The 14037-nt window shown below is 40.7% G+C and overlaps 1 protein-coding gene across 2 annotated transcripts in view; it reads left to right on the forward strand.

Annotated features, from left to right (window-relative positions):
• Positions 1-11911, forward strand: part of npdc1b (neural proliferation, differentiation and control, 1b) — a 31381-nt gene extending 19470 nt beyond the window's left edge. For both annotated transcript variants that reach the window (XM_078249675.1, XM_078249676.1), the window contains exons 7-9: positions 7387-7466; positions 7605-7704; positions 9920-11911. In XM_078249675.1, coding sequence (XP_078105801.1) covers positions 7387-7466; positions 7605-7704; positions 9920-9985 — 246 coding nt within the window. In that variant the 3' untranslated portion in view covers positions 9986-11911. The remainder of the gene's footprint in view (positions 1-7386; positions 7467-7604; positions 7705-9919) is intronic.
• The last annotated feature ends 2126 nt before the right edge of the window (positions 11912-14037 follow it).

The raw sequence follows: 14037 nt of genomic DNA on the forward strand, positions 1-14037 counted from the left end.
CAGTTAGAGACTATCTGTTTGTTCTGTCTGAACATAGTGGAGCTTTAGGCAGCTAAAGAGGCAACGTTTATTTCTCAGCAAACGGCAATGATCAGGGTCATAGCAGATTACGAGCATTTGGATGCTTGTTTCTTATATATTAACTGACGAGAAGGAAAACTTAATTTTCTTTAAAATAATCCATCATGGTCATAACTATATGCTGATGCTCTGTTGAGTTATGTCAATCTTTTAGAAACATTTGATGTAGCTAATGACCTTTGTTTCACATGACTACATTTGTAGCTATTTTGATAAAAATTGATTGGGTTTTATAATTATAACAATTGACGTATAAAAATGTCGTAACTTAAGATCAGTGGAGCCTGTGGATGATCCTGACTAAGTTTTGGGACGATTGGCCACTGGAACAAAGATGCAGATGACTTGACAGATTACGAAAACAACGAGCGCTTAATGAGTGTCATTTTCTTTGGCTAAGGAGTGGTTGGAATTTGCAACCCACCTGCCAATTTTTGATGTTTCTAGGTCTTACGGTTTTCGCTGCACAAACACTTTTGACAGAAAAATTAAATGAATGAAATTCACACAGTAGACGCTTGTGAATATAATGGCCTTACGCCGTAGGGCTGGGTATTGTGAATGATTTTTCGAATTGATTCTAAATCACAAGGTCCCGAATAGATTTTTTTTCCAGATTAAATTTCATTTTTGATTCAATATCAATTAGGTTAGGTTAGGAACATTTCAGTTACAATACCAATTTAGCTTTAAATTTGAATGTGATTCAATCTAAAAATGTGATTCCCTCTAACCTGCTACATTCATAAAAGTATCAATGTTTACATTAAGAACTGACCCCAAAGCGGTTACATACATGTACTGTTTATTTAACATGAACACACAATAAAGTGCATCTCTACAGACTCTACAATCAGTGAGTATTGAGTGACATTTTCATTCAGATATCTTGAGGTGACAGAGGGACCCCTTTGAAAATGGCCATGCCAGTTTTTGCCCTCACCAAAATGTAGCCTAACTTTGGAGGGTTATTTAACCCCCTTCCTGACAAACTAGCATGACATAGTTGGTACCAATGGATTCCTTAGATTCCATTGAAAAAGATTGATTCTTGGATTTTATGAATCAATTTTGTATTATTCAAATGGAAAAATGGATTTAAATTGGAAAATTGTTTAGTTTTTTTTAAACCCAGCCCTAGAAGAAAGAATAATGAGAAGAAAAACAATAGGGCTCCAGCGTGCGTCGCTGCTTGGACCCCTAACTAATGTTGCTCTATGTCTGCTGAATCTGTAACTGAGCAACTTTTTGTTGACACTTTCACCATGTTGTGTTTACAGCTTTTTCCTACTACTACTTTACTATTACAACTATTGTTATGTTGGATAACTATGTAATGCTAACCATCAAAAATTCATATTTCTCATAAACCACATTATAGTGATAGTAAAAGCAGTAAGTGTAATAATTGTTTATATCATATACTACAAGTTTACACATATTTTCTATTAGGCAAACAACTTATTATGAGAAAAATGAACATAATGGCTCAGGTGGTAGTCACCTACCAATTGGAAGGTTGGTGGTTCCATCCCTGGCCCTGCAGTCCCATGTCGAGGTGTCCTTTGGCAAGACACTGAACCCTGAATTGCTCACGATGCTGCGCCATCGATGTGTGAACAGTGAATGGTTCCTGTACTTATTTTATTTTTTTTATTTTTATTTTTTAGATACATTTTTTATTGTTTTTATATTTAGAACATACAGAACATACAAATACAATTTGAACAAGAACAAAAACCCTCTCCCACCCCCTACCCTCTGCGTTCTCAACAAAACAAACAAACAAAAACAGAAATCACACCTTGCTTAGTCACTCTCCTCTAATTCTTGCGATGCTGAGGTCACTAGGACCGAAATAAAGTTGCCTTGCAACCTCAGCCTGTCAGTCAGTCCCCAGGGCACACAAACCACCGTTGTACCTGCTCAGAGGAAGTGTAATGTCAACACCAACACGACTGCTTTCGGCTCGCCATTAATATCATATCGCAGTGAATGGTGTCTGCATGAAGTTTTGAAAAACTGTAACCACACTTGAAACCGCTTTATCGGGATTGCTGTGACTCTCTGTGACTTCAACAAAACTGCATAGCCGACGTAGTTTGCTCCATCCGCGCGCGCGCGTGTGTGTGTGTGTGTGTGTGTGTGGGACCTCTGCTCTCTGTCAACATGCAGAGAGGACAGATAAGCTTGTGCTTACTCTCAGGTACCGAAATTTGGCACCGTTTGAAGTCGAAGTGGATCTGCTGGTGATTTGGGTTCTTGAAGCAATGGAAAATGTTGTCCCAAACTGCCTCCCAATCAATTGCATTCCCCTCAGGGCTCAGCCCTCGCTCCCATCTCCCCGCCATTCGGGAGTTCTTCTATAGATACCCGCAACAGTTCAGCATATATCCTGGACGCCAATCATCTCACAGGAAAATCAACAAACCATTCAATGACTGGGTGCGCCTCAAGACTGTTTCCCCATGGTACTCCATAATATTTTAGGGCTGATCTTAAGCGCAGATACAAGAAGAAGGATGTCCTGGGGACCTCAAAACTAGCTCTTAGGTCTTCAAAACTCAACATACCTTTCTCATTGAATAACTGGTTTACAGTATAAATGCCTCTGTCTCTCCACTGCTTACAAGCAAAGGGTTTGTTACCAGACAAGTATGTAATGTGCCAAATTTTTGGAATAGAGTCCTCAAGATCAGCAATGTACAACAAAATATCGTCTGCAAATAATGATATTGAGCTGCTACTGGATTTAATCTGGATATTGCAGATTTTATCTTGCCTTATGGCTTGGGCTAACTGTTCAAGAGAGATTGCAAATGGCATGGGGGATGGCGGACATCCCTGTCGCGAGCCCCGCTTAATGGAAACGGCTGAGAGTGCAGTTCATTGGTTAAGATTATGGCCGTGGGATTCGCATATAAAGTATGCACCATGTCAATGAATTTGGCCCCCCAAACCAAGCCTCACCATTACTTGCCAACTAGTAGTTCCACTCTAGGCGGTCGAAAGCCTTTTCTGCGTCCACTGATAAAACCGCTGCTGTTGTTGGAAGGTTTTTGGCTTCTATTACATGAAATAGTCTACGTATATTGTTTGCAGCATTACGCTTGGGTATAAAACCTGATTGGTCAGAGTGGACTAGCTTCTCGATAAAGCGCTCTAAGCGGAGAGCCAGGACTTTGAAATAAAGCTTAATATCAGTCCCGATGAGGCTGATGGGCCTGTAATTTGAGCAATCCGTAGCATCTTTACCCTTCTTTGGCATAACGGAAATCAGCGCGGTGTTGGTTTGTTGGTGGAAAGTACCCTTCTCTATGGCTGAAGTTAAAGCGGTAGGTCCTAATATGTCTAAATACTGTAGAAGAAGTTCTGATGGAATTCCATCCAACCCTGGTGTTTTTCCTTTTTTAACTGTTTTTAATGCTGATCTAAGGTTATCGGTTGACCCAGTTCTTCTGCCTCTTCTGGGTCGAGAACAGGCAAGTTTAGTTCTTTTAGGAACTTCTGGCACTGTGTCAGATCCGGGTTGCAGGAGGACTCATACAACTTTGAGTAAAAGGTTTGAAAAGTGGCGCTGATATTCTTAGGATTTGTTGAGGTACCTCGGTCTGTGCGGATGCTGTTGATAGTAGCTCTGGATTTGCTTTGTTTTAATTTCAGAGCAAGTAATTTGCTTGGTTTACAGCCATTAAATTTTGCCTCACTCTGTGCATTATGAACTCAGCTCTCCTTCTTAGTAGATCATTCAGCTCTGTTCGACTTGTGACTAGAAGAGTTTGTGTAGATTTAGAAAAACAAGTCTTAAGAGATTGCTCTAACGATTTACAGCGTTCTTCCAACTCCGCTATCCTTGCCTCTCTTTTCCTCTTCAAAGTGACCGCAAAGGAGGATGTAAAATCTCTAATAAATCCTTTAGTTGCTTGCCATGTATATGCAGGGTCAGAAACTGAGTCGGTATTAATTGATATAAATTCAGCCAGTTTGGTTCTAAATTCTGTATCAAAAGCTGTGTTCTGGAGAAGGGAATTATTAAATTGCCATCTCCTAGATCTTTCTCCTAACATATCACAACAGAATATGGTTATCAGCACATTGTGATCAGACAGAATTGCTGGTTCTATTGCTATCGTGTGAAACATTGTCTTAAACTCACTGGAGCACAACATATAATCAATGCGGGAGTGGGTGAGGTGGCGTGTGGGAAAGAAGGTGTAATCCTTGCTAGTAGGATTGTGCATCCTCCATATATCTGTAAGATGGTGGGATTCCACAACTGCTTTAAACATGTCCGATATGCGTTTTTGGGCTTTCGTGTGATTGACCCCTGATCTATCCTGATTTAAATCAAGTACTGCATTCATGTCTCCCCCTATGATTAGTGAATAGTGGTTAAGAGAGAGCAATTCATTGGTTATATCCTGCCTGATAAGTCTTTACTGCTTTTGTCTACGGTGAGTGCACATTTCCGCGACAGCAACACGATGGAGCCCTTGGTTTTGGTGTCGTCACTGTATTTATTTTGTAGACAATTTATATCTCTTACGTAAATGTGACTCCTGTATAAGCGCCACGTCTATGTTTTTCTTTCTTAAATAGTCCAGGAATTTAGCTCGTTTGATCGGCCCATTTAGCCCCCTGATGTTAACTGAAAGGATTGAAAGCTCAGCCATCTTCAAAATTTAAACGCATAAGTGTCTCGAGTAACCTACCGGATTTTGCTGACAAATCTGTAGCAAAGGGTGAACTGTTAGCTCTGAGCAATCCTCTGAGACCGCAGACCCCCTCCCCTATTTGTAACATGCGTGACCACATCAAGCGCAGTTTGCGCAAAACTCCAGCTCAAAACTACACCTCCTGTCTTAAGACACAGGTTAATTGAAACAGGTCTAGTGAATTCCTATGGTAAACATGAACAATTTCTGGACTAAGCTATGTGAAAAACAGACCTATCTAGTTGGAACAATAAGCAGACTATGAGCTGAACAGACCGTATCCCTCATGTTCTTTCAGTCTAGCTTAAATGTTAACAAACATAGACTGTAAACTGACCAGCCAGCATTTATCATGTATTTTCAGTCTGGTTAAGTGTCCTTTTAAAGCTTGGCTCCGAAACTTGCATACAGTATCCTTAGGATTGCCAGCCAGTATTTATCATGTATTTTCTTTCTGGTTAAGTGTCCAGGGTTTCCCGCAGCACTTTCCAGTTTAGGCGGCCCGCCTTAACATGCGCCTGCTGCCTTAATTAAGTCTTCAAAAGAAAATTCTAATATCCACCGTGTTACTCTGTGCTGTAATGTACAAGTCACATCAACGCAGTCACAGGTAAACAACGTAACGGCGAGTTGTCAAGATACCACTAATCACAACGGAAAGAGCGTGAGTGTAACTGTCGTTTATTCACATTTAAAGGGATAAATCGCCATTTCACCGTTGCGTGCGCGTCTGAGTTTGTCAACAAATGTGCGGGCAGCTAGGGCATGCCCGGGCAGAGACAGGTTGATGGACTTACCGGAGTGTTGGCATATGGCAGGCAGAGAGCATTTATATATGTATCTCTGTCCTGTTCTTCACATCAGTGAGGCTTTCTTCTCTTGTTTCAACGAAATGAATACATGACGAAGTGACTGGAACTATCATCACCTCTCGTGCGTGGATTCTCAATGTCCCGGCTGTTGCCCAGTCTTTGAGACACAGCTGTTGTCTGTTTTTTTTAATCACTACACGCGGTTCACAACACACGGTTAGTTAGCGTAGTTACAGTGAAATTACGTGTCCTGTGTTTATTTCACGCATACTATCTGCTTTGAGTGAGTGCCAACCCTACCACCTTAACTAACAAATTTTCTGCGGGAAACCCTGGTGTCCCTTTAAAGCTTAGTTACGAAATTTACATAGCGCCTCAGGATTCATCATGTTCCCTTTTTTTCAGCCTGATTAAGTGTCCTCAAAAGTATAGCTTGTAGACTGAGTAGCCAGCATTCAACATTTCTTACAGTCTGGTTAGATGTCCCTTCAACGGTTGGTTCCAAAAGACACACAGCGTCCACCAGTCAATCTCGGTACAGTGGCCCAAATACCGTTAGTCCACAGGTGACGAGTCTTCCAGTCGCGGCCCCGGCATCGAACGTAAAGTCCCACCGCCACCCTCCGGTTCCTCGTGGCATGGGGTGATCCGTGCATATAGCAGCGAAGGCGAACTCTCTCCCTCCATGGGTCGCTCCCAGGGCAGCGCAGCAGATGAACATGTCCGAGTTGTGTTTAGCGTGCAGCTCGTGTTGTATCCCTTCAGGCATCCGAAGCCGCTGGATCGTAAATGTGACGCAGTCAGATTGGTCCGGTTCACATACCATGATTTCCTGCATCTCAGGTTCTGCCCCCTGTTGTTGCGAGGCATTAATTTTGGCCAGCACTCCCTTCACTGCGCTGTAGATCACTGATTTAAGCACACTTAGCCTTTTCTCCAAGACCCGGTCGATTAATTCCTCCATATTAGAGAACGTTTTCACTTCAGTTGCTCCGTTAGCCACCACTCCATTAGCTGCCGACATGCTAGCAAATTTCTCTGAACGAGTAAATAGTTTAGGCGACAACGAAACCCGCTCTTTCGTGCCTGCAGGCGTTTCACCGAGTCACCGTGATAACAGACAAAACGATTTGGCGTTGAAGAAAAAGTAATAGACCTGGTTATTTAGTGAAATACGGAGGTGGGTGCCGGAGCTCAGTCAATGTAATACATCCCTGCCCAAAGCATTTTGATGTTGAGTATATTCTTATTCTGTATAATGGTTTACCAGAACCTGGAAATACAGTGCCAAAATGAAAGTTGAACTGTTGTTAACTGTTGTCTGCTACAAAATAATCTAAATCTATGTGTTGTCAGTTTAAAACTCTTCAGAGCTCTTTTAACACAGAAAACAGAGAAAGTTTTAAATAAGCCAGCATATCATACATTTTATACTTTTTTGGGTTACTGTTGGACACCTCCTTAACAATGTGATCCAACAATTTCTTGCTGGGCAGCACAAAAGGACAAACGCAATGTGGATGAATATATTACATTACATGTAATTTAGCTGACACTTTTATCCAAAGCGACTTACAATTGCTGTATATCAGAGGTTGCACACCTCTGGAGCAGCTAGGGGTTAAGTGTCTTGCTCAGGGGACTCAGGGACACATTGGTTGATGGGAATCGAACCCGGATCTCCCACACCAAAGGCATGCGTTATATCCACTACGCCATCACCACCCATTTATACCACTGAGTTTCTAATGTCCCCTCTGCCCCTCCGTGTGTTTCAGCCTGGGGACAAGAAGCTGGCCCACAGTGCCCAGATGTACCACTACCAGCACCAGAAGCAGCAGATGCTCTCCCTAGAGAAGTGAGTCACCCCCCGAGCCCAGACGCGCTCATCCTGGGCATGTGTGTCTCCTGCCTCTTGTCTCTTGTCCCTTTCTGCCTCATCGAATCTGTGTTATCCTCTGAATATTTTTATGACTGTGTGTGTCTCTGTGTGTAGACAAAGGGATGATCCAAAAGTTCCTGACTCAGGAGCATCGACCGATGAGGAGAACGAGGACGGAGATTTCACAGTGTATGAGTGTCCTGGATTGGCACCTGTGAGTAAATGCTGCGTTATTACAGTATCTCAACTTTTATTGTAAGTTAGACTGTCTATCATCAGCTCAGCATAATTCAATGCTGAATCAATGCTGTCAGTAGGAAGCCCTTAACCAGAAATCAGGAATAAAATTATGGCAAATAACTAAATATTATATGGTATTTTAAGCCATGATGTAAAATAATGTAAAGCTGCACTGATCAATCTTTTTTTTTAATTAACAATGGCTCAAATGGCCATGTGTAATGTGAAATATGTCTCTCATAATGACAAACACACAATTACTCCCTCAGCTCTAGGGAGCATTTTAGCTTTTGGTAGCTTTTTTTTATTTTCTAGCTCACAATCAAGGCAAGTGTGAAAAGGCTCAGTTGCTTTGCACCAAACAGCAGACAACGTAAGTAATGTTAAAGAAGTAGATATTTTTCTCAGGAATTGATGGAGACCACCAGAGCTAAAAAGAGAGTGAATATTAGACTTACATCCATCAGGTGGACACAAACATGACTCCTAATGAATGTGAATATTGCTCTGTTTCTGCGTACAGTATAAATGTAGGTGATATGTGTAAGTTAGAATAGTCTTTTATTGTCATTGTACATTTACAACGAAATTGGATACAGTCCTATCAGTGCAAAACATCAGCAAAAGTGCAAACAGGTGAATAAATAAATGTAAAAGAGCCCCTAAAAGTCACTATAAAAATATATAAAAAGAAAGTAAAGACACACAAACACAGACATACCACACATACGAGGTATTCACTGCACGAATCATTCGTAATACTCAAGTAGCGCAGTTATGGCTTTTGGATAAAAACAGTTTGAGTCTGTGTCCGTGTTTTCATTGTCCTGAAACATAGTGTCTGGGGTGAGATGGATCTTTTAGTATGCCCTGGGCTTTTTTGAGGCAGCTGGAACTATAAAGATCTTCCAGGGAGGGGAGAGGCCAGCCAATGATGTTCTGGGCAGTGGTGATGACCATCTGGAGCGCTTTCCTCTCGGGCATACCACACACAGATGCAAGATGTTTTCTGCTTGTTCTGCTGCCCCCAAGTGGCCAGAATTAAAGGATTTGTTACGTTAGTTGTGTTTCCTTCAAACACTTTTGGTTCAGTACAGAACCATATATAACCCGTATGGACATGAACCAAAACACTAGATATGATCTGAATTTCCACTGCAGACATTTAAGAGTACTGTCTCTCGCTCTCGCTCTCGCTCTCGCTCTCGCTCTCGCTCTCGCTCTCCCTCTATCCCTCTCTCTCTCCCTCTCTCCCTCTCTCTCTCTCTCTCTCTCTCTCTCTCTCTCTCTCTCTCTCTCTCTCTCTCTCTCCCTCTCAATCTGCCCATCACTAATCTTACTTACTTATCTGAAAAATGCACCCTGTAAATAGCAGAAAAATACTGTGCCATTGACTTTAGACCAGGTTTTTGTTGGTTGCGCAATCGCTTTCTTCTGCATCAAGATAGGAATGCGCCAACAAGGCCTGCCCACACCTCATTTTAGGACTAACACGCCCATGGGCGCGAGTACATTACTTACACACGGTGGTCTGAAACTACCAATGACCGTTGTGCGCCGCGTTGTGCGCCGCGTTGTGCGCTGCGTTGTGCGCTGCTTTACGACGGAAATAAGATAGAGCCTAAAAAGTCTGCTCTGAAAGAAAAAGGTCCAAAGCTGGGGCTGGGTACAGTGGGGCAAAAAAGTATTTAGTCAGCCACCAATTGTGCAAGTTCTCCCACTTAAAAAGATGAGAGAGGCCTGTAATTTTCATCATAGGTACACTTCAACTATGAGAGACAAAATGAGAAGCCTCTCTCATCTTTTTAAGTGGGAGAACTTGCACAATTGGTGGCTGACTAAATACTTTTTTGCCCCACTGTATCTTTTGAAAGGTGATATATCAAATGTTTTCAGCTTCAAAGATATTTTAGAAAATGTAATCATCTATGTCCCCCATCATCAAACATCACTGAACCTGTCAATAACATGATTAAATACTAATAATAAAGTTACTGATGCTGGATGACATATTACTAGATATACTGTAAATGTGAGCATTATTTAATAATAGTAATATATTTTAAATACATATTAGTTATACTATACTCCATAGATCTAATTCCTATAAAAAAATAAATAAAAATAAAAGTATTTATGATAATGAACTGTTACCCAGAATGTGTTCCTCTCTCTCTGTCCATCTTTAGACTGGAGAAATGGAGGTGAAGAACCCACTGTTTGATGACTCCACCCTTCAAAGGTTCCACAAGTAAACCTGGACATTGAGATGCTTCACACTCCCAATGCAGCATTTGTGTGTACAAATAGTTGAATTTACACACATACACACACTCCACATACACTGCTCTGCTCAGTCCAACCCTTGAAATGGACAGGATGGAGAGTGTAAGGTACAGAGAGGAGAAAGACGATGATGAACGACGCGCTCATGGACATTTAAAGGACGTCACAGCGCTATTTTTTTGTTGTTGAAGCAGGACTGAATCTGGGACCAGTGCCTCCAATTCTACAGCCACATTCTGTTCTTTCATCACTCTTCTTTCCTAGTTGTGTTCAAAAAATTACAATCAGCCAATATCAAAGAACTCAGTATAACTTCCGACAGGTAGCAGACATGCATATTGAATATAATATCCTGTGTTAATAGAAGCAGAGTCCAGGCACTGAGCTACGACTCAGTTTTTCTATCAGGTCATTGATTGATAGACCTTCATCAATATCCATGTTTATTAATCAGTACTTTTGAATTCATGGAGTTCTTACTGCAGGCTTTGGTTTTATTTAAGCATTTTTTTAAATGTGATTTTAATATTTCACGAACACACCGTGATCTTTATCAGTATGTTATGTAGTCATTGTGTTCTCAGTCCAGTTCCTCTATGCATGAATTGATGACAGTGTGTTATGAAACCTGAGAGTCAATTTGCATTTACAGTTCTTACAAGTTTCTTGTGCAAACTTGCTATATTTAACATATAACTTGAATGATTTCAAAGTACTTTGAAACCTTTTTACCTAGAACTCTGAAACAGAGCAGGGCCATCCTGTATACATGGTATCTCACTAACATGGCTTGTCCCCATGGTTATTGTGATCTGTAAATAGCTGCTAACGTGTACAGGAATGAGATCTTACCTCTCATGGCTCACACATGTTCCGCTAGATTCCGGAGCGCTGTGTCAAATCTTGAACTGTTGTTTGTTTCCTTATCATTGACTATACTTACAGGGTTCCTACTCATGTGGAAAGGACAGGACATGTCTCAGAAAGAAGTGATATCCAGGTTTTGAAAACATATTTGACCTGTTAGATCAGTTATTGTGCATTATAGGTTTTTAACTGAAATGTAATAGTTTTGTTGATTAAGGGGAAAGCAGAGCTTATCCGCACACTATGACATAGCTCCCGAATGTTTATTAGAAGTGAACAGGCAACGTTTAAATCCTACCAAGTCTTCACCAGGCATAACATGAAAAAGGGGCAAGGTTCATGTAGGTATAAAACCGATTGCATAATGTCAAGTACAACCAATCAAGCTAAATGCTTTAGATTATTACTTTCAATATGACAAGACACATTGTCATAAAACAAATCAGTATCATGAAAATCTAAATAAACAAACGCTGACAATATTTAAATATATTTGAAACTATTTCAGAGACTCTCTCCCACAGTGGAGTACCATATTAAACTGCATTTGACCTGCACATACCTACAATATGTCAAAAATATATATATTTATATATGTACAGCGGATATAAGGAGTATTAACACAGGATACTTAAACTGTTGTAAAGACTGGTTTAATCAAACCTACTGAGGTTGTGGAACAAAATGAAGGACTATTTATGGTTGGAGGGATGAAGGATTACCCGAAATGATACAATTCTCATATTGTTTGCCTTTTCTAAATGTTACATTGCTCTGCTGTCCCTTCAGGAGTGCTGAGAGCTAAACAAAAACAATGTGCTTGTCTTGTTTTGGTAATTGTCTCTCTAATGACAAATGGGTCTTGTGAAGGAATTCTCGAACAAGTAACTACTTAAGCTAGCTATCTTTGATACGGACTGTTTTCAGACTCTATATAATCGGTTCTGAACACTAAGGAGAACTTCTTTACCACCATGTTTAGCATGCATGTGGATATACCAGAGCTGAAATGAAATAAATATTTATATAATCTGAAGTGAAACATGGTTTGTTGTTTTTCTTTTTTCAGAAAATAACCACTAATCACAATTTTAAAATGTCTTGTACTTTTCTGTCATTTAAAGGATTCATTCACCCACACTTTTTGGATTAACATACTGAAAACAGGGACTTTGTAATCTAGAAGGCGCAGACCTGTCCAGCTGCCTTCATGTCAGCTTTGTGAACAATGTATAATAATTTAGGCAATTTTAGGTATTTTTACAATGTTGCTGCATTTCTTTTGGACAAGATGATAACGACCATGAGACACTGAGGAAAGGAAAATCCACTCACCATTGTGTGAACTCTCCTGCTGATTGTGCTAACTTGCCATTTGAGATTTTTAAATGTAAATATCAAAGAAAACACCAAGGAAAATGTGTGAAAAGTAGCAAATATTATTATTATTCAATTATTTGTTTTGGTTTCTTCAGAACAAACGAGAAAGAAGAAAGAAAGAAACACAAACAATCATCCTACAACATCCACCCTTCCCTCCCCGGAGACTGGCGAGCACAGACAGACAAAAAAAGAGACAAAAAAGTACCACCATGTAAAGAAATATACAGAGGCATAAAATGTTGCGCTTATATCAATAATGGTACTATGGATAAAAAAATTTAAATAAATAAAGGCAGTGTTAGATATCCATATTAGAATAGGCAAAGACGGGCATTAAGTAGTCTATATCCACAACGTTCCACTTCCGGGATTGCCGTCGGATGCACGCCTTTTCGCGGATGTCTGTTTCCTGCCGCTTTCTTTGTGTTGGAATTTTAAACTCCGGTCGATTTATGAGGACTATGGTTAACTGTTCCTCAGATCTCTGCAGGGAAAATCGAGACAGCTAGCTAAACTATCTGTCCAATCAGATTTTTCTCTTGCACAACTAAAGCAACTTTTGAACGTACACGTTCCACCAAAAGAAGTTCCTTCCCGAGGCTGTTTTGCAGTGGCTCCGTGCCGAGCTTAGCGCCGCCCAAAACAATTGTCATTGGTTTAAAGAAGTGACAATAAACCAGACCACGTTTTTCTCCCATCGCCGAATGCTGTGTGGATTAGCCAGACCCTCCTCCGCAGCGCTGTAGAGGAAGGTCTGGCAATGCGAGACTAGGCATTAAGTGACATTGTGTAAATTATAGACAGTGTTATAATTATAGTCCAGGAATGGTTGCCACACTTTATGGAATTAATTCATCAATCCCTTCGAGGTATACCTGAGCTTTTCCAGTTTCAAGTGAGCCATGACGTCATTGACACAGCGACTGTGGAGGGTGGGGGTTACACAGAAGTAGTCTTGCTTTGCCAGACCTTCCTCCACAGCACTGCGATGGAGGGTCTGGCTAGTCCACACAGCAATCCAGATGGGGAGAAAACCGTGCTCTGGTTTATTGGCATTTATTTAAACTAGGGCTGTCAAACGTTTTTTTTTTTTTTTAATCACGATTAATCGCTGAAGTTCTATAGTTAATCGCGATTAATCGTATATTTTATCACAGGATTAAAATTCTATTATTTTGCATTTCAGTACAGTTTTTAAGTACATATTAACAATCGAAAGCAATTTTTACTAGTGTATCTTGATTGGGAATCAAATGAATGCAAAGAAAGTTACTTTATGAACTTGATTTTAAGATTTGTAATTATGTATTTACTGTAAACAAAAGAAAAATGTGTGACTCCGTCATTATTGCACAATTCCTCCAAGTACCTAACTAAAAAACAAAAAATCCCTATACTTACTAGAGTCAATATAGTGTTTAGTAACTCCTACATAATGTTGATTACTCACTGACGTCCAGTGATCACTGGTTAATGAGCAGCTCAAGTCCGTGTTAACACAGCCCATCTCCACTCTTACCCAGTGACAGAGAAACAGGCTGGATAGTCCGGTACACTGTTGTTTCCACAACAATAAAAACACAGCAGTCTCTGAACTCGTGTTGGGAGTTTCGTTGAAGTTGGATGTAGTCAACTGCTGCTCGCTCCGGCCACCGCTGCTGCCCGCTCCGGCCTCCACTGCTGCCCGCTCTGGCCACCGCTGCTGTCCGCTGGTCAAACTAACCTGTACGGCGGGCCACAGCAACCTCTTATTTCCGAACATTTATCTCTA

The sequence above is a fragment of the Sander vitreus genome, chromosome 5, assembly GCF_031162955.1.
Source record: "Sander vitreus isolate 19-12246 chromosome 5, sanVit1, whole genome shotgun sequence".
Taxonomy (NCBI): Eukaryota; Metazoa; Chordata; class Actinopteri; order Perciformes; family Percidae; genus Sander; species Sander vitreus.